The sequence below is a fragment of the Populus euphratica genome, unplaced genomic scaffold, assembly GCF_000495115.2.
Source record: "Populus euphratica unplaced genomic scaffold, PopEup_1.0 scaffold68.1, whole genome shotgun sequence".
Taxonomy (NCBI): Eukaryota; Viridiplantae; Streptophyta; class Magnoliopsida; order Malpighiales; family Salicaceae; genus Populus; species Populus euphratica.
In genome coordinates, this window is record NW_011499901.1 from 820,872 (window position 1) to 844,968 (window position 24,097).

A 24,097-nucleotide genomic window follows, 5' to 3' on the forward strand; every position below is an offset into this window, starting at 1 on the left:
AAATAAAAGTTTCTCTCAACTCTTTCTGGTTTGAGACATGAACAGCAGCCTCATTTTGCATTGACGTCTCATTCTTTTTCCAGCAAGCCGATTTATCAGTACCTTCTATTCTTCATGGTGACCTGACGCAACGTATAGTGTTCATAGAATTTAGGGTTCTCAGGACCTAAGATAATAGCTCTAAAACAGTAGAAAAATAAATAAAGAAAACTCTAATATTTTTTGAAAAGTTTGTAATTCAATAATCTAATAAAAAAAAATAACACACCAACTGATCCATAACACGTTTCACGTCATGCTCAGCAACATTTTCTTCAAAGCCTTGCCATAGCCATGTAGGATGAAACTCTTGTCCGCTAGAATACACTGTTGCTGTCTGTTTTATTGAATAGAAAGGTGATGATGCTATAAGCACAAAATTATTGGCGCTAGGCACACCGATTGCTCGCCATACATTCTCTATGTTGCTAGTAAATTCATAACATCTTTAACTAGTCTTCAACGAATATTTGGCTAAAAGGCTATCTCCTCCCTTTTCCCATTGAAGAATGAAAATTGAGCAGATCGCGCTGGAATCTCTCAGTATTTTCTCTTGCATTTATGCACCCAGGGAAAATAATTGAAACCATACCCCGGAGATGCATAATTCTCTTTCCAAATACCATCCTAATAGAACCTGTCTTGGGCTGTTTAGTTTCGTAGTGATAAATGAAACTAGGAGGTAGGACACCTCAGATTGAGGTAATTTAGGTCAGAATAATAGCCCAGAATTGCATGCCCTCTTTAGGTCGGTAATTTATTGATCTAGAACCAAATCCAAATTAGATTTTATTTACATTGATTAAATCAAACTCGGTTAAACTAGATAAAACCTGATAGAATCAATATAACGAATTTTTTTTTTAAAAAAATAAATTATCCCAAACGATATTTTGAAATTGACCTGGTAATCCGACCTTAACATGGGTAAGACGGACATCCATGCCTAGAGGCCCGCGGAAGCTAATTCTCAAGCTTGTATCTGGTAAAGTAGCTCTAATGATGCTTGAATCACAGCACTTATATCAAAGAATCTGCTCACGGGGCAGGACGTGCACATCCAAGATATGAAAAATCAATTTATCATGTCATCTACTGTTGCAGCTCGAGAAAGCTTTTATTAGAGTCTCATAACGTTATATGGCGATTACTGTATTCATGGAAATGAATCAATGAACTGAGAAATTTGGTTTTTTTTTTTTTTTTATATATTCGATGGCTTGGTTGTCATAGCCGTAGACTGGCTCTGCTTCCATTTTTGGTTTAGTTCAACACTGCTATGCTGATGCTATTTTCCTTATTATTCAACTTCCTAGAGTTGCAATATTTCTTCGCTCTCTAGCAGCATTGCATCAATTCTAAGAAGCAGAGCAGAGACACTACAACTTGATGTCACCGACATGAAGATGAACTGTTTTTTGGCTCAATAAGATTCTTGTCTTTATTTAGAGGTTTTGAATTGCCTATTTTCAGCTTTGCAGATTAGACACAATCAACTGTGGTCAAATTCAATTTGGGAAAAGAAACTCAAGCAATGGGAAACAAGGTCATCCAATTCCAACGGATATTTTCTATCTGTTGAATGTATATTCTCCTTCATTGAAGTCTGATCTTACTCATTCCAAGAAGCGCCCAGCATCCTTGCCATGAAGCTATACCTATCAGCAGCTTCATCAATCTGTGGAACGAGAGCCGAATGTCAATAACTAGTAAGGGGGAGGTATAGGACCCAAAATTTAATGCAATTATTACCATTTTTTGGGTTGGGCGTCCAGCTCCATGTCCAGCCTTACACTCAATGCGACCTATTATCGGATTTGTCTGAGGACTATTCTCCAAGCTCGTGCACAAAATATATTGCATGGTCTGAAGAAAAAAAGTTGGACGAATTTTCAGATGGGGAGTAAAGTGAAAGCAGATGCAACCACAAGTTGATAAGATATATGGCAACCCTAACTTAATGAAAAGTAACTATTTGAGAACTCACAGCCAACAGCTTCAGAGAGTGTAATGGCACAACTCGATCATCATGATCAGCAGTCAATATCATGGTAGGTGGGTACTGTGAAGGTTGTTCAGGATGTTGTTCCCATGGTCTGCGAACATTATGAAGCGGAGAGTACCTGGGAAAGGGAAACATTAAATTCAATATATGGTGTCCAGATGTCATCTGAGACTTCTCGTTGCAAGACTAAAGAATACTGATGATGTCAAGTAGATAACTTACCCAAAAACATGTTCAGTGACAGCCAACAAACTCTAAGATGCTATAATGCAATTTCAACTCGAGAAGAAGCTCATGACATCTAAAGAAGAAGGTTTATGAGCTCAAAAACCATATTCTCAAATTACCATTGTCTGAGTTGCTTAATGAATGAGATAAGAGGCTACCAGTTTCATAGAGATGGTAGTAAGAACATCGGCAATCATCAAGATCTTGGCAATGCACTTTAAAGAAGTTGGGAATCAAATTGGCTAAGATATAGTTTAAATTAATGGCCTCTTAGCAAGAAGATCTATTTTGTGCTGCAATTGATGGTTTTTAAATGCCAGACAACTGTTATGGATCCAACCTTGCAGTGTCAGACTCGGACTTTCAAACCAAAGTGTTAACAAGGCTTTTAGAATAAAAAGATGTCACTAGATTCTTATACTAAATTCAACTCACTTGATTAGCCAACCAACCTCTTCCTTTTTGTCGAACCAGCCATAGTCAGAAGGCCATGCATGACCTAAAGAACAAAGTTCAGCAAATAATCAATATAAAAATGATGGTTATTACTTATTAGTGCCATAGGAAATCAGCTACCTATAGTGAACTTGTGAAATCGCAGCATGTCCATAACACCAACATGAGCCAGAGCACAACCAAACAGATCAGGTCGCTGCCACACACAATTTAATAAACACACTTAATACAACTATATTAGAAGATGAAAACAAAAAACCCAATCAAACATATGAATCGGCTTTCCACCTGATTTATGCAAGCCCCGACAAGAAGCCCACCATTGCTGCCACCTTCGATGCACAACTTCTTTGGTTCGGTATAGCCAGCAGATACAAGATATTCAGAAACAGAAATGAAGTCATCAAAGCAATTCTGCTTTCTGGCAAGTGAGCCTGCTTTATGCCATTCCTCACCATATTCTCCACCACCACGAATGTTTGCAATGCAGAAAACAGCACCTAAATGCCTGGTCAGTACCAAACGACTGACATTGAATGATGGTGTAATACTAATATTAAATCCCCCATACCCATATAACAAACATGGGTGTGACCCATCCAACTTTATATTCTTCTTGGCAACAATAAACGTTGGTATCTTGGTATCATCCTTGCTAGTCACAAAAAGCTGGTATCAAAGAAACCAGTCAGATAGGAACCAAAGACAAACATTACAAGGAGAGGGCAGATGATGAATATGTTCAATTTAATTTTGAGGAAAAAGATATCACTTAAGTTCCATCAGAAGAAGGAAATGAGAGAGAGAGCATCAACTAAATACACCCCCCTCCCCTGGGGACACTAGTAAAAGAGAAAAATGATTATTACTAGAGATCATTTTGCAACTTAAACTTGAATCGATCTACTCAAAACACTACTGAATGCTACAAAAATGTAAGCAGCAAATAGTCACCTGATCCACATGGAACTCTGTACGATCAAATCCTCGCACACTAATTTCACGAAATATCTTCAAATCTGGAACACCAGTGTCTAAATTGCATTGATATATTATACGGGGGGTGAGAAAACTGGTGAACTCAATAAATACTGCACTATCCTTTCGCTGTGCAGATATCCCAGTAACTGAACCAATGTCAATCGGTAATTGATGCAGTAGAGATCCTGTTTTCAAATCCCTTATTTGTAGAACATGCTTCACATCACGCAAGTAACTGACAATCATTTTATCACCATCAACAGCACATGCTGATTCCAGGACATCCCTTTCAGATTCTGGGATAACATCTATCCAACTACTAGGCTCCTTCAAATCTACCCGGACTATTTTATATTTAGGGGCATCTTTATTAGTCAAAAAAGTAAACGATGTGCCATCATTTGCAATCTCATGATACCGTGCATCAAAGTTATCAATAAGCTTAGTAAATGGGAACAGGCTTTTTCCTCCCTTGAAACCTTCAAGGCCATCAGAAAATGCAGACATATCACAGTAGTATACTTTGTTGACAGGATCGCAGCCCTCACCAATATATAAGAGAAGATACTGAAGAGTAACATATAAAATGCTGTCAACTTGAAAGAACTTCAAACAGAAATGCTTTCCACATTCTATTCATGTGCCATAAAAGAAAAAATAGAGCAAGTTATTCAGAAAACAAATACATATACAAACATTCACAATATACTTTTCCATCATCTGTCACATCAGCTCCAAACACATATTTGGGGTTTTCATGATCTCTCCAGCATAGTATATCTTCAGATTGATTCTTTCCGATGAAATGATAATATAGCTCATGATAAAGATTAGAATTAGTCTCTGTCCCAGCATCTAAGTTTTCTCCCTCTCTGCATAATAAATTCATTTTTATTCAATCAATATATAACGCAAGACATATTGCTCAAACAATTCCTAATTCAAAACGATTTGACGGATTCATCCTTCATGCATCTCACATTACACTTAGATAACCGAATGCATAACTAGCATACAACCCAAACACTCTTTCTAATCAATTAGAGTTCCCCGAGTATAAATTGAGACTTTCATGTCTAAACCAGCAACATTCTCCTAACATTTACCCCCCAACATGCTACAGTCAAGCAGCATTTTACTTGAAATGTCAAGGCCATACAAAATGATTACATACTTGGGAGTCGGATAACGGCCATAGAAGAACCCTTTGCTATCATGAGTCCAATTAATACTGGTAAACTTAACCTGCATCATCAAATATCATAAAAAACAAAAAGCTCATAGCAACAACCAACACAACCAAAATCAAAATTGATCTCAGAAATGAAACAAATTCTCACCCAATTTAAAGTATCAGCCTCAACTATCTTATCCTCGATGCGCATAACTTTAATCGTAACCCAATCACTCCCGCTCTTACTAATCCCATAAGCCAGGTACTTAGCATCCTCGCTAACCGAAAGCGTATAGCTATTCAATGACACCGTCCCATCCTCACTGAGCTCATTTGGATCCAGCAAAACCTCTGCCTCTCCCTCTAAACTATCCTGTAACCAACCCCAGAACATCAGCACTAATAATTTTCCAAAAATAAATTAAAAAATCGAATTATAGCTCGTAAAACCTGCACATAGAGGACGTCTTGAGCCTGAAGCCCAGTATTATGAAAGTAAAAATACTTGCTCCCTCGCTTAGAAGGCGCATCATATCGTGGGTGATCAAATAACTTGGTGATTGTTTCACGAAGTTTTTCTCTCGTATCGCATGCCTTTAACACTGATTCTGTCAATTTTACTTGCTCCTGAACAAACTCTTTTACCTCCTCTGCATCAGGATCTTCAAGCCTGCCAAGCCAAATGCACAAATTAATTTCTCATAGGTTCAGCTTTTTGCTCATGATGGATTTGAATTTTCGGCAAGAATTTAATTACCATCGATAAGGATCTACGATTTTTACACCATGGTAATCGTCAATTACAGTGTCGTCTCGGCGAACGATTGGATACTGTAAAGGCTTGTCGAGTGCTGAGATGGTAGCCATGGTCTTGGTCGTGGTCTTGACGAGGAAATACTTCCGGACTGGAGAGGTTTGTTTTTCGCAGTTGTTGTCTGGCAAAGTGTAGTAAAGAGCAGGAGGGGTGGGGTGTCTTTAACGTGTCTATGAACCCGGACCGGCTTTGCGAGTCAATCCAATGATCCGAGACTTGGCTCACTGTGTTTCAAATAAGGATAAGGTAAATTTTTTTCAAAGAAAATGGTTTAAAATGAATTTTTTATATTTTAAAATCATTTTAATATATTAATATTAAAAAAAATATATAAAAAAAATATTATTTTAATATATATCCAAATAAAAAATACTTTGAAAATTAATTATTATTACATTTCCAATCACCCCTTAACATGTTCATAACCCAGACAGGCTAAAAAAACATCCATGGTCTTTTCAATTCAGGTTCAAATCTTATTAGACATCCAGAATACAACTCAAGCTGCGTTTAACAAAAAAAAAATAAAAAAAAATGGAAACTGATTAACCTTTTTAAGATTTGATTGATTTAACCATATCAATTTTTAAATATTAAAAAACTAAAAAAAATACGATAAGAATTGAATGGACATGAGATTGATGCAATGATTTGGAAGTCAAATCCTAAATCAAATCGAACAAGTGTAATATTGGAAATAATGAAATCCGGTAACCAAACATGCAGTTGACTGGTTACAAGGTTCTAGATTCTGGGATTCAACAATGTCGTTTCGTGCATAAAATGTTGAGTTTGAGTACTTCATACCCTGTTTTTATATTTTAAAAATATTTTTAAAAAATTTGAGATTTTTTTTCCTTTAAATTAATATTTTTTAATATTTTTAAATTATTTTAATATGTTAATATTAAAAATAATTTTTAAAAAATAAAAAAATATATCATTTTAATATATTTTTAAATAAAAATTATTTTAAAAAATAATCATAATCACACTTTTATATAAACTAATTTTTGTGTATAGAGAAGAGTGCAATGAAATCTAAGAATAATGGAAAAAATTAAAGATTATAAAATTACTCAGTTATAAAAAGTAATTTTTTTCTTTTAAATTCTAATAAAATGAAATTATAAAGCAGTACCGACTTATGAGGAAAACGAAGTATTCTATAATAGTCTTCTTGTTAGTTAATTTAGCACGATTGAGTTAGAAAATATATAAACTACGAGGAAATACTTGTAATTTTTTTTGATAAAATAGTAGTTTGACTTAATTTGCCTTAATTAATTCATTGATGTTGTGTTTTACCTGTAAAAAAATAAATATTTAATTGGTAGTTTTTTTTTATGATCTTGAACATGATTAACACATAATTGTCATCTGTGAGATAAATGTCAAAAGAATTTATAATAACATGTTAATGACAATAGTTTAAATCACGTTAAAAATAATGACAATCAGTTTAGTAATTTATCAACAATTGAATAAACTTTTAATTTATTTTTATGTTCTTTTAAAATAAATATGTAATTTTTTAATACCATCAAACATATAGCTCATACCAATAAATCATATAACATCATTAAACATGGTTGTAGAACTCAAAACAACCAATAAATCAATTTGAGATTTATTTAATTTGGAACTTGAATTTTTTAAATAAAAAAATTAATTAATCCAAATATAACCTGAAAATTATGAATTTATGGATAGTTTTTGCAAGAACTAAGCATGAAAAAACTATCCATCAACTCGTAGAGTTTTCTTTTTTAAAATATCTTATCAAAATGATGATTTCGTTTGATTTTTTTTTTTAAAAAAAGGGTTCAACCTCCCAATCGATACCCGGGTCTTGCCCTGAATACCGTTTAACAACTATGCTCCTAAATTGATTGGTTTTCAAATACAAAATTAATTTAATTTTTTCCTGAAAATAAGAAGCGGTCCCGTCCCGTCCCGGCCCGTCTATAAAGGGAGAAAGTAACTTTCCCTAGATTTTTCTCTCGAAAAAACATGGCAACATAATATACCAGAAATGTCGACTGAATAGACCGAACTCCACAAAATCCCCGAAGCGCCCAGCCTTTTCAAACCAAACGGCAACGTAAGAATGGCGTAACCATGTTCTCATTCCATCGCCACGCAATTCTCACCCATCGCCCCCACACTGCCCCCTAATAAAAGGAACCCCTCTCTTAGTCTTCACTTCAAGTAACTCGACACCAACCTCTCGAAGTAAACCTCTTCAACTCCGAAGTCTCTCCTCGTCAAGAACAAGGCCAATGGGTTCCCTCTCAGTTCTTAACCTACCATTACAGTATCCAATCGCTCGCCGAGACGACTCTGTAATTGATGATTACCATGGTGTAAAAATCGCTGATCCTTATAGATGGTAATTAAATGAAGACCATTCTCATTGCTTAAATATTTAATCCACTTCAACGGGAAGACCTGCGTTTGACCGGATTCAAGAGCTTCACCTAATCTCGGTGCAAAAGGTGGCCCGAGATTAGTAAAAATAATTGAATGTTCTAAATGTTAATGTATGTTTGGTGTTTTTTGGCTTGGCAGGCTTGAAGATCCTGATGTAGAGGAGGTAAAAGAGTTTGTTCAGGAGCAAGTTACATTGACTGAATCAGTATTAAAGACATGCGATACAAGAGAAAGACTTCGTGAAAAAATCACTAAGTTATTTGATCACCCACGATATTATGTGCCGTTTAAGCGAGGGACCAAGTATTTTTACTTTCATAATACTGGGCTTCAGGCTCAAGACGTCCTCTATGTGCAGGTTTTACGAGCTAGAGTTCGAGTTTTTTATGGCATTGTTTTTGTTTTCTAAAGATTAGTGCTGATGTTTTGTCCTGATTGGCTACAGGGTTGTTTAGAGGGAGAGCCAGAGGTTTTACTTGATCCTAATGGATTTAGCGAGGATGGGACAGTGTCGTTGAATACCCTTTCGATCACTGAGGATGCTAAGTACTTGGCTTATGGACTTAGTACAAGTGGGAGTGATTGGATTACAATTAAGGTTATGCATGTTGAGGATAAGATAGTTGAGGCTGATACTGTAAATTGGGTGAGACTTTGTTTCAATCTTAAGATATATTTTGGCTTCGGTTTGTGCTGGTGGCTATGAGATTGTTTTTAACGTTATTCGATGGTGCAGGTTAAGTTTACCAGTATTGGTTGGACACATGACAGCAAGGGGTTTTTCTATAGCCGATACCCGGCTCCCAAGTACGTATTCAGTGTGCGTGTCATTTACTTTCTAGGAATTTTAAGAGGGAATCCACCTATCCTATTGTAATTAAGTAGAGGGTGTAGCTGATTTAGGCAACTTTGAGAAATGTTTCACAGAGTGTAATTGATTAGAATGGATAACTGTATTGAGTTTAAGTTGTTGGGTGTAAGGTGAGGTGAATGGAGAGTAAATGGATTGAATGATTTTGAATTGGCGATTGTGTTGAATCTCGTTACTTCTTGAGTGATGGAATTGAGTTTATCATGCAGAGAGGGAGAAAACTTGGACGCTGGAACAGAGACTAATGCGAATCTTTATCATGAGCTATACCATCACTTTGTGGGTACGGATCAATCTGAAGATATACTATGCTGGAGGGATTCTGAAAACCCTAAATACATGTTTGGAGCTAGTGTGACAGATGATGGAAAGGTAGATTGTGAATGTTCGTATATGCACTTGTTTTCTCGGTTATTTGCTTTATTTTTGTCGATTGAGAAGAATGAAGAAAGCACTCATGTGTTGTTCTGCAGTATCTTCTCCTATATATTACGGAGAATTGTGATCCAGTCAACAAAGTATACTACTGTGACATGTCTGCATTTTCTGATGGCCTTGAAGGTTTCAAGGGAGGAAAAAGTCTGCTCCCATTTATTAAACTTATTGATAACTTTGATGCCCAGTACCAACACATAGCAAATGATGACACTGTATTTACTTTCTTGACTAATAAAGATGCCCCCAAATATAAAGTAGTCCGGGTTGATTTGAAGGAGCCAGGTAGTTGGATTGATGTTGTTCCAGAATCTGGAAAAGATGTCCTTGAATCAGCATGTGCTGTTAATGGTGATAAAATGATTGTCAGTTACTTGAGAGATGTGAAGTATGTCTTACAGATAAGGGATTTGAATACAGGATCTCTGCTGCATCAACTACCTATTGACATTGGTTCGGTTACAGGGATTTCTGCACGGCGCAAGGATAGTACAGTGTTTATAGGGTTCACTAGCTTTCTCACCCCTGGTATAATATATCAATGCAATTTAGACACTGGGGTTCCTGATATGAAGATATTTCGTGAAATTACTGTGCCTGGATTCGATCGCACAGAGTTCCAAGTGAATCAGGTGACTATGTTTTCTGTTTGCATTTTCCTACCATTAAATAGTGTTCAGATATCACCACCAGATCAATTTAAAGTATTTCTTTAGGAATAATCTCGACTGGGTTCTTTGATTCCAGGTTTTTGTGCCTAGCAAAGATGGTACCAAGATACCAATGTTTATTGTGGCCAAGAAGAATATAAAGTTGGATGGATCGCACCCATGTTTGTTATATGCCTATGGTGGATTTAACATTAGTCTTACACCATCGTTTAGTGTCAGTCGTACTGTACTGACTAGGCATTTAGGAGCTGTCTTCTGCATTGCAAACATTCGTGGCGGTGGAGAATATGGTGAGGAGTGGCATAAAGCAGGCTCACTTGCCAGAAAGCAGAATTGCTTTGATGACTTCATTTCTGCTTCTGAATATCTTGTAACTGCTGGTTACACCCAACCAAAGAAGTTGTGCATTGAAGGTGGAAGCAACGGTGGGCTTCTTATCGGTGCTTGCATAAATCAGGTAGGAAGTTGATCGCTTTGCCTGATTGTAACGTCGCCATTTATTATAGCTGTATTCATTGTGCTATTACATTGTCTGTGGCAGCGACCTGATCTTTTTGGTTGTGCTCTGGCTCATGTTGGTGTTATGGACATGCTGAGATTCCACAAGTTTACCATAGGTAGCTGACATCCTTGGGCTCTAACAATGATCATTTTTCGTCTCTATTCTTCCTAATTTTTTTCTATAGGTCATGCTTGGACTTCTGACTTCGGCTGCTCAGACAAGAAGGAAGAGTTCGGTTGGCTAATCAAGTGAGTTGAATTTAGTATCAGAATCTAGCGGAACCTTCTCATGCCAACGTTTAGTATCAGAATCTAGCGGAACCTTCTTATGTATTGCCAACGCCCCTGTTCCTAGTCTGGAGTAGTGATCTGATGACATTTGGACTCTACTTTTGTTGTTTGATCTTCATGTTTTCCTTTCTCAGGTACTCGCCATTGCATAATGTCCGCAGACCATGGGAGCAACATCCTGAACAACCCTCTCAGTACCCATCAACGATGCTACTGACTGCTGATCATGACGACCGAGTTGTGCCGTTGCACTCACTGAAGTTACTGGCTGTAAGTCCTCAATACTGAATGTTCTATGAGTTGTCTCTTGCATCATTGATTCGGTTTGTAAGGGCATCAGGATATTCTGTTCAGTCAATAATTTAGTTAGCCGAAAAGGTTATTGCATTGATTGTGCTCCTTCTCTCAAAACGTGTCCATCTTGTTCCCCCAGACCATGCAACATATTCTGTGCACGAGCTTGAAGAATAGCCCCCAGACCAATCCAATAATCGGCCGCATTGATTGTAAGGCTGGACATGGAGCTGGACGGCCAACTCAAAAATTGGTATTTGTTACATTAAATTTGAGGCCCTAATTATATCACCTCCTAATCACAAATTGCTGACTTTCGACTCTTGTTCCGCAGATTGATCAAGCAGCTGATAGGTATAGCTTCATGGCAAAGATGGTGGGCGCTTCTTGGAATGAGTAGGATCTAGAGATAAAAATGGATATTCAATAATTTGGTTTATCTGTGCATTTATATTGATTGAATAATATTTATATATTATTAATCGAGTTTTAAATATTCATATGAATATATATTATTCAACTATTATTTACTATTCAATATAAAATGAAATGATAATATATGCTTGAAGTATGTATATACATTAAAAAAAAAAACATAGTAATATTTTAATTTCGACTTAAATTGTCATCCTAACAAAAAAAAAAAACAAATACATTCGAAAGATGGAAAACATTTGACTACCTTCGACGATCCCGTTGTTTGAGCAGAAAGGACAAATAGCAAATAATTTTGTCCAAATTGCAAAATTTGGTCACAACCGTACATTATTACAGCTATAATATACAAGAACACAGAAGATGTCTTATAATCATAATTGGGATTGGGGATTTGTTGACATCATTACTGTAAATCAAATTTATTAATGGCTGTCATCGTTAGCTTGCTATGCTTACAGGTCGGCATGTCTCCTGATCAAGCTAAGGCAAAACCTGCACGCACTTGCAAATCTATTGGCTTTCCTATTTTTATTTTACTGTGGTTGGTTTTGCCGTGTTAAAATTTCTTTACTTGGAAGCTATGAGCCAGAGAAAGCTTATTAAAACCCCAGACAGACTGCACCCACCAATTTTGCTGTTTTTTTATCCTTGACCTTGCCAGCATCCCTGTTTCGTTGCCACAAATTGCTAAAGCTCTGTGGGATTGAAAGCTGTTTCAGAGGATTGCCTATGAACCGACATTAGATTGCTCATCCAGGAACCAACAAAGCTCGGATGACTTTGTGGCGAAATTATTCCATGCGAACTCTTTTCTTTGAGAATTAGTTTGACAGTTTACTTGTGTATCACAAAGCTCAGCATTTCCAGGTTTTGGTGGTCGGCGTGTTTGATATAATGATGACTGATATTAAACCCGGTCGAACCTTGACAGGTTGACGCAAGATTTCGTATCTTAAGATTGTCAAAGAACAAAAATTTAATCTTGATTAATATTTAAAATGGTATAAATATACCTATATATATATTTGTATTTGTCAACCTAGCTAGTTTTCAATGAAATTTTTAAAGTGTTTTTTTGCTTGAAAATATATTAAAATAATATATTTTTTATTTTCTAAAATTTATTTTTTACATATTCATCAAAATAAGTTAAAAATACTAAAAAATATTAATTTAAAATAAAATTAACAAAATAATAATACAACCGCTGCAGCAAACAAGGTCTTCAATTAATAGCCATCTAACCCAAAAAAAAGGTTTCGAAGAATAAATCTTGACATGCATTTTAGATCCATTCAATTGTTTTCCATCATCAATAATGTATTATTTTTCCACCATAATACTAACACATTTAATGTAATGAATACCGGACCAAAAATAATAAAATAATTATTTCAGCAGGTGAAAAAATAATACCATCATCAATAGCTGGACCTAAAGTCATCGCCAGAATAAATTGAAGGTGGCCCAATTACCCATCAAAATAAAGTAATTATCCCTATAATATCAAAACTAATAAAATAATCTTTTAAACATAGTTTATGATATTTGATTTAACAAAAAAAATTTAAGAGTCTACATAAAGATAAAACAACAAGATAAATTTGTTATGAAATCGATGATTGACCTAAATGATATAAAATAAGAAATATCATATTTGGAATTATTTAATCAATTTAAATTAAGATTTTTTTAATATTTTAATAATTTGAGATGTTTGTACCAATTTATACGTATTATAATTAATTTTTAAATTTATTAAAATCCTATAAATTTAATAAATAAGTAAGATACTACAAGATTTATAAACATGAGCATATAAAATCAAACCTAAATATAAAAATAGAAAATTCTTTATCATAACCACTAGAACACAGCTCTCAAGCGCTAAATTAAAAATTACTTGGACACTAGTTCAAAGCCACTGTTTAATAAAGAAATCTTAAGAATAAATAAAATATATTTATTAATCATATTTTATAAAACGAAGGTTGTCTCCATTTCATAAGGAAATTGATTAAGACCCCTACCTCTCTGGTATATATATAAAAATAAATAAATCATATTTCTTAAATATTTTTAAAAACCTCATGTATTATTTTGCCCAAAATCTCAATTCATCTACTCTGCCTATAAATCATTAACATAAAACTTTGTTGTAAATCATATAATTCATTTTTTTTGTTTTCTTCCTAATATTTCTATCCTTTTTTTTTATTTATTAAAAAAAATGAAACGCACACGAAATGTACAAAACTGATTAAGTTATAAATATATTTTCAAAATAAGAATCGAATACATAGTTTCGAAAATCATAAGGACTAAATATGTTGTGATGCTAAATCCAGGGACTAAGTTGTAACTACTCATTATATTATATTATATTCCACGCGCCATAATAATTGAAAGAGAAAACGGCCTCTGTCCTTTTTGGTGGGGACTCTGTGAGCAAAGGCAACGGCAATAAGCAGAGAGAGAAAGAGCGAAGACTTGGCCATGACTACAAACCTTTACTTGCTTTTCACTTCTTCAGTCTCTTCTCACTTTTATTTTCCTCAATCTAGTCCAGTTATCTTATCTCACCGGAGGAAATGTACGGTCCTGATTTGCTGTTCTAGTAATCTCTTTGATCCTGATCAATGGGGGGTGCTTCATCAGAGGATTGGATAGATCAAGTTAGCGAGAGGTTCGAGCTCGACAGTTACTGTTCAAGTGCGGATGTTAGCGGATCGGAGAGTGATACTTCTAGTAGTAGCTTCTTACGCCGACGTTACGATGTTCAAGGTGGCGCTTCCACTTCTTCGACTCCTGATCTCGCCGGCAATTCCGCGTATTCTGCGCCTATTCCGGTGATGCTCCCGGTTTCTGGTCGAAGATACGTTGCTATTCCGGAGGAGAAGGAAGAGAAACGGGAGAGTGACTTGTCCGGTTAGTCCATTAGTCCTTCCTGCTTACATTTAGAATTTTCTGTTATTTTTACCTATTTTTCAGATTTTTTAACGGTTTTTTCGGTGAGACTTTTTAACCGTAACGGTATTGCTGGATGGAGCTTGCTAATTTTAGTTTGACCGATCCGTTACTATCAGCAGAGAGCGGAAGTTTGATTTGATTCTATTTTTTTTTCTATTGCAGAAATCGAACTGATGAGGGAGCGTTTTGCTAAGCTGCTGCTTGGAGAAGACATGTCAGGTGGAGGACAGGGAACTTGCACCGCTGCCGCTATCTCCAATGCCATCACGAATCTTTCAGGTTAGTGAAAGAAGGGTAGAATTTCATTTTTTTATTTTTATTTTTTACATTTGTTGTAATTAATTAGAAGTACATAACATATTTGACAGCGTCTGTGTTTGGGGAGCTATGGAAATTAGAGCCATTAGCGCCGCAGAAAAAGGCAATGTGGAAAAGAGAGATGGAATGGCTTTTATGCGTAAGTGATTCCATAGTAGAGCTTGTTCCGTCAATGCAAGAATTTCCTGGTGGAGGGACTTATGAGGTTATGGTGGCTCAGCCACGTTCGGATTTATACGTGAACCTTCCAGCACTAAAGAAGCTTGATGCTATGCTGATTAGCATTCTCGACTTGTTTTCTGAACCTGAATTTTACTATGTTGATCGTGGGATTGTAGTTGCCGGTGATGATGTTATTGAGGAGTTCCCCGTGCCTTCCTCTTTGAGAAGACCGCCAATCAGACAGGAAGGAAAATGGTGGCTTCCTTTTCCTAAAGTTCCACCGAATGGTTTGTCGGAAGAGTTGACAAAGAGGCTGCAGCAGTGTAGGGAATGCACAAGCCAGATCCTTAAGGCTGCCATGGCAATTAACAGTAGCGTGTTAGCTGAGATGGAAATTCCTGATACTTATTTTGAGAACTTGCCCAAGGTATAGGAACCCTGCTCTATTGAATTCCATTTGTGCATGTGAACGGATACTGCACGGTCAAAGTTATTGTATTAGTTTACTTCTGGATCTTTAGTCGCCACCTCATCCATGCCGAATAATTTCCTTTCCCCTCTGCTGAACAATTTGGTCTGCTGCTTTGTATCTGGTTTAAATGCTGTTCCATATGTGAAAAATATTGCTGATGTGCTTATATTATTTAAAGAGGAGAGGGTAATGCCATTCCTTTATTTTGTTTTTCATCCTCTAGGCATCATCTTTCTTTAATTTACAAGCTGGCATTCTTGTTGTGTTAATGACATATGCTTCATCTTCTTCTCTGAACCATCAACTGGAATTGCAAATAGATTAGCTTCCACAAAGGGCACAATGCTGTCGCTTATGCAATGTCCTTGTGTTCCTCTGAAATATGTTGTTAATTTTGGTTTTCGTGGCCTTTTCTGTTTTTACAGAGTGGAAAAGCTTGCTTAGGAAGAATCATGTATCACTACATAACTGCCAAACACTTTTCCCCAGATTATCTTCTGGATTACTTGGATGTGTCATCAGAATACACCACTTTGGAAATAGCGAACCGGATAGAAGCTGCCACACATTTCTGGAGTGAAAAATACCTGAATAGGTACTTGGGTCGTGCAAGGGATGGGAGGTCATCATGGGGCGGCAAGGTGAAAGGCTTTGTTGGTGAAACACAAAAAAGGAAACTTCTAGCAAAACGAGCTGAAATTCTCACACATAACTTAAGGCTACGTTTTCCTGGCCTCCCACAGACTGCTTTGGACGCAAACAAGATCCAATATAACAAGGTACTGCCTGCACGTTATTATCAATGCATTGTAGCCCTTTTGCTCCGGTTTGTCGATGGTTCGTTCCCATTTTCATCGCACAACTATTTGTACGAACATGAGTGAAATAAATTGTTTCTCTACTACAGGATGTAGGGTATGCTATTATTGAGAGCTATTCTAGGGTGATGGAAAGCTTGGCCTTCAACATAATGGCAAGAATTGATGATCTTCTATATGTAGATGATGCTACCAAGCAACGTGCAGCAGCAGAGTCAGTATCTCCTTGTGTTCAGGGAAAGTTTAGTGGGGGACCATCTAAACAGAAGTCGAGATCATCCAGCCATGTTTCATTTCAACACAGTTCCTCATCTTCAATGCCAACTGCCGGCTCCTCCGGTGAAGTAATTAGGATTCCTAATGGAAGGAAACGCCATTCCTTGAAGAAGAGCAATTTAAGGGACTCGCTAGATCAGACGCTAGAAAAACTAACATTTTGATCTGGAGGAAAAATATGAGAATCCTGCACTGCTAATTATGAATCTAGTTTAGATAGCTTGATCCACTGGTCGTAGGTAGTGAAGGCAGTGGCACAGATTTGTCAACAATATGTATATTTCCTTCTTCAGAGATACAGCATAGGCATAGCTAATTATAGATGCAAACCGAGCTCTGGTTTCATTTGTTGGTTTCCTTACGGGTTTTGGAGGTTGAATAGCTAGACTTTTGAGTGTCTTTTTATCTAGGAGTAGACTGCAAATGCAGAAAGTCCATTAGTGATGCGGATCTGGGATTTTGGGCGTCCTCGAACTTTCAAGGTAACAGGGCTGCTCATCTGAGCTTGTACGAAGAAACCCATGTTTGGGTTTAAAGAGGACCTTCTATTTCAGGTTATCCAGAACGCTAAAGAAATGTTTCCATGCAAGAAATCGAATCCATGGAAAGCTCTAAGTGGGCCTTGGGCTAAAGAATTAGAAAGTAATCTAGAGAGTTGGATATAATGGCGGATCGGCCTGCGACCTTCTGCCTATCTCTTGGGGTTGGTGTTCCAATACCCAGGGAATATTTAAGTCTTTTTCTCGAAGACTTGTATGGAATCAAGGGCATATCTGTTTGGTTGAAGTTCAGACGTTACCACAAATTTGCCCATGTCAAGCTTTGAGCTAGAAAATTGCCATTACTAAAACAAGGCACAAGGACCTTTTTACTGCTGGCAGCACGTAGAATTGTCTCTTGGGCACAAGGACCTTTTTACTGCTGGCAGCATGTAGAATTGTCTCTTGCATTTCCAAGACATGCTGCATTAACTTGCTAATTGCTATAATTCGTGACAAAATTACTACAGTTCGTGATAAAATAAAGAAACCGAGAATGCGGTTAAGCAGGTGTCAGGGACGAAACCAGGAATGGTTGGATTTGTAAACTACAAAACACCTCCCTGAAGTTTACGATACGGCAATTTACCCCCTCTAACGTAAAAGTTTTTAGTTACCTGACAAGTTTACATGTTGTTTTCAATTTTACCCCTGTTCTTCTCCATCCTGTTTCTTCACCACCTTTATATTTTTTTATGAATTTCTAAAGCTACTTAAAATTCCACTTTCTGCTGGCTCATCAATCACGGAATTACTTGACAGTCGTTTTGAAATAAATCTGACCTCTGTTCTTGGATAAAATAGGGTACATAATAAAGCGTTTGATTCACATATATAGTAAATCTCGAATTGCATTGTAATAGATAACTTCTTCAGCTTGCCAAATGCAGATGTTCCCTGACCCCCTCCTGTTTTGTGAACTGAAAGAAGGCATTGCTGCCATTGCTCGACCATTTTATGGTCCCCAAGGAATGAATAATTATTATTCACTATCTCAGTTCTCATTTTACCATTTTGTTGAGTGTCGTACCATGACTATATTCAAATCACATTTGACCCCAGAGGGACAGAAGAATTAAAATCACAAGACAGAACTCTATGAGAAGGATGAGTTTAAAAGCCCAAAAGCTTGACTTTCACACATGAAAGTGAAACTTTTGAGTGGAGCCACCGGGTCACGTAACCCCCTACAAAATTTTCCATCGCAGCATTTCCAGGCGTCTGATGGCCCAATCTACAAAAACACAAATTATTGGAGGTGACAATCACGCCTCACTTCAGTGTGTGGAGAAACTTCGCTTTTACATCAACAAAAAGAGTGTCAGTTTTTTCTATCATGAGCCCTAGCATACTGGCTCGATAGTATACCCTAGGAGAGCCCTAGCATACTGGCTCGATAGTATAATACCCTAGAAATGGAGTCTTGGGTATGCCCTAATGAAAGAGATGCCCTGCCAAATTAAATATAAATGAATATCTGACATTGACACGAAGAAAGAGTGTGTGGTAGTCGTGCATGAAGCCATGAACAAAGAAATCTCCAACAAGATACTCAACATGATTAATCATGTACATGATAAAGCTGAAAGAAGATGGTTACAAAAGGGTTTTGAACCAAATTAGGACCTTCAATGGATCCTGTCGTGAAGTTGAACTAGCCCTGGTGAACAATCGGTATGATCACTTGATCCCTCGTTTTAATTCCATGCAAGATGCATCGCCAAACCTTCATACTTCTGAATCTTGAACTGTAATCTCGAACCCTGGGTGAGTTAGATTCAAAGGGAAAATAAGACAGAAATATAACCCTAGATGATGAGATGAAGAAAGTAAATGCTCCATGCGATGTTAGATTGTGAAATTTACTCGTAAATATAACCCAGAAACCCATGAAAAAGTCACATATGCTAAGATCTCCTAAATGGAAATCAGAATTTTGTGAATGATGTCTCTCAACACCTCTACTTTTCGGCAGAAAACTGAACCATGGCAAAGCACCGACGATGAAAGGAGGTCGAAGTGATTTTCTCTTCTATTTTTTGTTTTCTTGGTGAAACATAGATAGTAAGGTTGGAGTCATCACATAGATACCGAGTAAGGACCAGAAGCTGCCAGTGCATGATCATTATAATCAGAAAAACAAGAGAAGCTTCCCAAAAAAATAGAAGGGAGAGAAGAAGATGCTAGAGATAATCATAGCGCATGCAGATTCTTTACCTTTGTTCCTCTTTTCTTGCAAGAGATTGAGCGAAAAGATGATGAGAGACTAATCACGAGGGTTTTACAAAGAGAGACCAACAGAGCTCAGTTGGCAGTATGCCCACCTCCAGAAAGTAAAACAACTTGTAGTTTCTGCAGATGGGAGGTGGACAGAATGCCAATAAACTCTGTAAGAAACCCTTTGCTAAACCCACATGAAAGCTAGCTAGCTGTCCTAGTATTCACCACTGGAAGGCACAAACACATACAAGGAAGACAGACAGAGAGACAGCTACAGAGCAGCAACAATCCTTGGAGACTACACATGGTGGCAGGAGGAGCAGATGGGTTCTATTTAAGATGAAAGGAAGGCATAGCACAGTAAATAAGAGAGAGAAAGGGAGGGAGAGGTGGGTGGTTATGGGTGTAATTAATTGAAAAGGGCAGTGGGGGAGAAGAAGAGGTGATTTAACACTCAAAAAGACGAGATATAAAAAATATATACAGTAATAATAATCAGATAAGATGGTTCACTCCATACTCTCTCTGTGCTATGAATTATAGGGCTGCAAGGCATATGTATATATAGTAGGATCAAAGAATCATCATAGTTATTCCTTCCTTACCTTCAGTTCTTTGCTTTCGTTCCCTCACCTCTTACCCTCGTTTCTGACGCCAAGCACATGCACCCCTCTCTCTCTCTCTCTCTCTCTCTGTCTGAAACTGAAGAAAGAAGGGAGTTCGGTCTTTGGCTAACGGATAAGTGTGTATACTTTTTTTTATTTTTAAAATTAATGTATTAAAACTATTGAGAAAATACTAATTTACTATTTTCTCAAACTAAAAACAATAAAAAAAAAAAAACACTCCCAAACACATCGCAGGAAGGAAAGTAAGCAGGAGGGAAGTTGGTCTCTGGTTTGGTGACGAGGGATGACCACAAATAATGACAAAACAAGAGCTAGCAAGATCAGTTTCAGTTTAAAGGCAGCATTTCTTTGTTTTTGAGAGGGTGGTCTCTCTCTAGTTTTAACTTCAACTTTATTTAGATGCTACCGCCCCATTCTTGTGAAGCATGTTAGAAAAGTATGGTTTCTAGGGTCCATTTGTCATCGTTCATCATAACCGTTCAGATCACCACCCATTGGATTCTGGTTATTATAGGGCACAGAGAATTATCAAGAGCCGTTAGATTTCTAGAGGGGTTTTTATTGCCTGACAAACCATATAAATGGTACTTGGCACCGGGATAGTTGCATTCTCTCTAAGATATTAAGATTCCACACGTTTGGTGGGTAATTATCTAATAAGCGGTTAAACCTGTTTTTAATTTTTTTTTAAATATTTTTTTATTTGTAGTGTTTTAAAAATATATTATCTTTAAAAAAAATATCAAACTAATATTTTTCAATCATTTTAAGATATTTTTTAATAATTTTAATATATTAATATAAAAAAAATATCTAAAAAATCATCATTAAATATGTATTTGACTAAAAAGTGTTCTTGCAAAAGCAACATGTACCTCGTTATTAAGCATACACTGTGATGAAAAATACGGGCTCCATCACTGTTTTGAGACATAATAAATAAAAACAGTAAAAAAAAAAATATTGTCATGTTACTTCTATTTTAAAATTACAGACATTTAATCTCTAAAATTGTTACAAGGATAAATGTATTTTATATTTTAATTTTTTTCCTGAAATAAATATATTTTTATCTGTTTTATTAGTTTAAAAAACTAATCAAACATCATCTAAGTGTGTATTTGTTATTATGACACGATATATTCATTAAAAGTTTTTTTTTATTTAAAAATATATTAAAATAAATTTTTTAATATCAATAAATCAAAAACAACATAAAAACACTAAAAATTTATCAATTTAATATTTTTTTTTTAAATACCACACACACCCAATAAGAGGTTGAAACGCAACGAAAAACAGCCTCTGAGTGAACTAATAAGCGAGAACGATCAGCTCAGTGACTTGTGGGACAGAAGTGATCAGTGGCAAACGCAGATTAACGGCACCTGCACATCGTGCTTTTTTTTTACAAGATGGTTTGTGTGGTGATTTGAGTCAGCAGTTAGAATTTTAGGTTGTAATGACGTGTGAGATTATGTTCTTCTTGCTGGATCATCGAGTAGTAATGTGACTTTGGTGCCTGACTAATTGCTGTACTTAACCCTAGTCTCTTAAACATCAAGTGTTAATTATGCCTGGGTGGAAATGGGCAAAATTCCTTGACTCGTCTTAGATGCATAATGAAGTCGAGTGAGAGCGTCTAGATTCCTGGTACAAATAATAGTTATTAATTTGCATACTCAATTATTCATGTATAATCCTGTGGGATACAAGTATTTTTATAAAAATGTATTTACATACTCAATTACTTGGACTAGAAATCATGCTTTTCTTTAGCTCTTCACCAAATGGTAACCTGGTTAAAGAGGTGGGAAGGAAATTATGGCTACACGGGCAACGATCTGCTAGAAAGTGTAGACGAAATTCATAAATGGTTCAACTAAGATCAATATGGTCGCTAAACTCTCTAGATAGATGAATAACTGTTGTAATTTAATTTCTACTTTTCCTTCTCGAAAGCTAGCTATGTTTTACTTTGAACTCCCTTTGTTATTCTTTCTTAACCTCCCACTAAGTTACTATCTTTTATTAATAATACTCATCAATCACCGAAAAAAAATATCTGAATGATTTGCTTTGTGATTTTCAAATATTTATTTCTAAATTAATTAAAATTTAATTTTTTTTTTGTTAAAATCCAATCCAATTCAAGAGAAACGAAGAATAACTCAAAGTTAACCTAATATAATACATTTAAAAAGTTGAATTAACTCAAAGTAGTTTGATATTATAAGAAATTTATTTTTTAAAATTAGAATAATATCATTCTATTCTTAAAAAACAAAAACGAAGAAATTAATTCATCCAGCTCGAGATGGATCCAAATAATGTTTAATAACTATGGTATCGTGGATGTTATTGTCTTGAAGAAAGATACAAGTGATCCACCAAGAAGAGTGATGGACCTTCTTGTAAAGACCAGAGAGCCATTAGCCAACCTACCTCCACATCCATGGATTGGGTCCTACTATTACAGCACTAATGTAATGATCAGTGAGGAATCCTAGGTAACATTCCGCTCCTGTGCAAGAAATGATTTTCTTCAAAATTCAAACACACCCTTTTGACCTATTATAAGGCAAGTTAAGAATTTGATTAAAGGTAAACATAGGTCAATCTTCTGTAATTATAGCATTACTTACACTACTTTTCTCTTTTACAGTCCTTTCTCCATCGAACCATTTCAATTTTTTATATATTATTAATCCCTACTTTTTCACTCAAAAGTTTGTCTGCTATTTTTCTGGTTTTAGGTTTGAACTATTTCATTCGAGCTTTATAAATCATGATTATTTTCTTATCTTGTATCCTATAATAATATCTCAAGCACTAATCAGACTATTTTATAAAAAAAAATCATCCGCTTCAATTCTAGTTTCCGAGTAATTACACTAAAAAATCGATTTTTTATTTTATTTTCTTATCATTTTTATGCATCGAGACCAAGCTTTTTCTTTTTTTTATCTAGTCGGATCCGTAACTCATCATCCAAAATCCGTATCCCTTATTCCTGTATATCCTCACAGTTAATTTCTTCCACTAATTTGAATCCAAGTAACAACAGCAGGATAAATTCACCTGTCACCTCAACCCATTACCACAAGGAGGTAAAGGGATTTACAAACGATGGAAAATGACAAGAGTTAAAGATAAATGCAATGCCACTCAGGAGAGGGAGATGAAAATCTTCCCTTCTGTCGATCGATACGTCGCACTCATCACTCCCACAGCCCTTGCACCTAAAACCTGTGGCTATTTTTTTGCCGAATGGTGGTTTCTGATCATAATTAAATACTAAGCAAGGTTTCCTTCACCAGCAACCCATTAACCTTAATTTACATCAGCAAACTCTCACGGATAATCATCACATGTGGGTGAGAATTTATTGCGACAACATACTCCCACGCTGCCCCCTATTCACTATTTATTGCTCCGAATCTACCCCAACCATAGCAATTAATTCTTACAATTCAAAAGTTTGAAAAATGCATCGCAGAAGATGATGGAGCAGGATCCCTACGTCGAAGTTACAGGCCATTGACATTGACTTTGTTCCCATCTAACCTCTCTTATTTGAGGTACAGGATACTACATACCAGTTGTCCTACTGAGTTAATGTCAGGGCCATGATTGAATCATTGGGACGGTCCAAATTTAAGAATAGTAACCCTGCCACCCGGAATAAATGTTAATCACCTAGCTAGCTAAGCTTTAAATATACTGACCGGTGGTAAGTAAGCTGAGGTCCATTGTCAAACAACTCTCGAAAGGAAGACAGAAATGTTAGTTGACAATCCATGATCTTGTGCCTGATCCTACGATGAAAGGGTTAGAAGTCGGTAGATTCAATTTCCTATGATGTTGTATATATGTACAGATTTAAGTCATTCAAAAACTTTCATATATACAAAACGATGATGCAGTAACTCTCTTTTGGAATTAATCAGACCATGTTTATGCTGTTAAAGAAAACATACAGGGAGGGCAATTCCAGCTTGTGCTTGTATTTCTGCTTAATTATTATTATAGTTTATCTCTATATTTTAAAATTTAGGTCAT

The 24,097-nt window shown here is 36.1% G+C and overlaps 3 protein-coding genes across 3 annotated transcripts; 2 read left to right on the plus strand and 1 right to left on the minus strand.

Annotated features, from left to right (window-relative positions):
- Positions 1–1,356: 1,356 nt before the first annotated feature.
- Positions 1,357–5,846, minus strand: LOC105132890 (prolyl endopeptidase-like). Its single transcript, XM_011036623.1, has 12 exons — positions 5,641–5,846; positions 5,334–5,553; positions 5,050–5,256; positions 4,884–4,954; positions 4,419–4,581; positions 3,683–4,276; positions 3,017–3,397; positions 2,849–2,924; positions 2,708–2,771; positions 2,027–2,162; positions 1,792–1,905; positions 1,357–1,717 (listed from the first exon to the last, which is right to left on the minus strand). The coding sequence occupies exons 1-12, from the start codon at positions 5,748–5,750 to the stop codon at positions 1,652–1,654; spliced, it is 2,202 nt and encodes a 733-aa protein (XP_011034925.1). The 5' UTR covers positions 5,751–5,846; the 3' UTR covers positions 1,357–1,651.
- A 2,075-nt stretch (positions 5,847–7,921) lies between these two features.
- Positions 7,922–11,667, plus strand: LOC105132889 (prolyl endopeptidase-like). The gene is made up of 12 exons (XM_011036622.1): positions 7,922–8,089; positions 8,269–8,488; positions 8,576–8,776; positions 8,867–8,937; positions 9,211–9,373; positions 9,475–10,068; positions 10,184–10,564; positions 10,649–10,724; positions 10,794–10,857; positions 11,034–11,169; positions 11,333–11,446; positions 11,528–11,667. The coding sequence occupies exons 1-12, from the start codon at positions 7,980–7,982 to the stop codon at positions 11,591–11,593; spliced, it is 2,196 nt and encodes a 731-aa protein (XP_011034924.1). The 5' UTR covers positions 7,922–7,979; the 3' UTR covers positions 11,594–11,667.
- Positions 11,668–14,045: 2,378 nt separating this feature from the next.
- LOC105132891 (rop guanine nucleotide exchange factor 1-like) lies at positions 14,046–17,223 on the plus strand. Its single transcript, XM_011036624.1, has 5 exons — positions 14,046–14,559; positions 14,764–14,880; positions 14,970–15,508; positions 15,979–16,332; positions 16,461–17,223. The coding sequence occupies exons 1-5, from the start codon at positions 14,271–14,273 to the stop codon at positions 16,809–16,811; spliced, it is 1,650 nt and encodes a 549-aa protein (XP_011034926.1). The 5' UTR covers positions 14,046–14,270; the 3' UTR covers positions 16,812–17,223.
- The last annotated feature ends 6,874 nt before the right edge of the window (positions 17,224–24,097 follow it).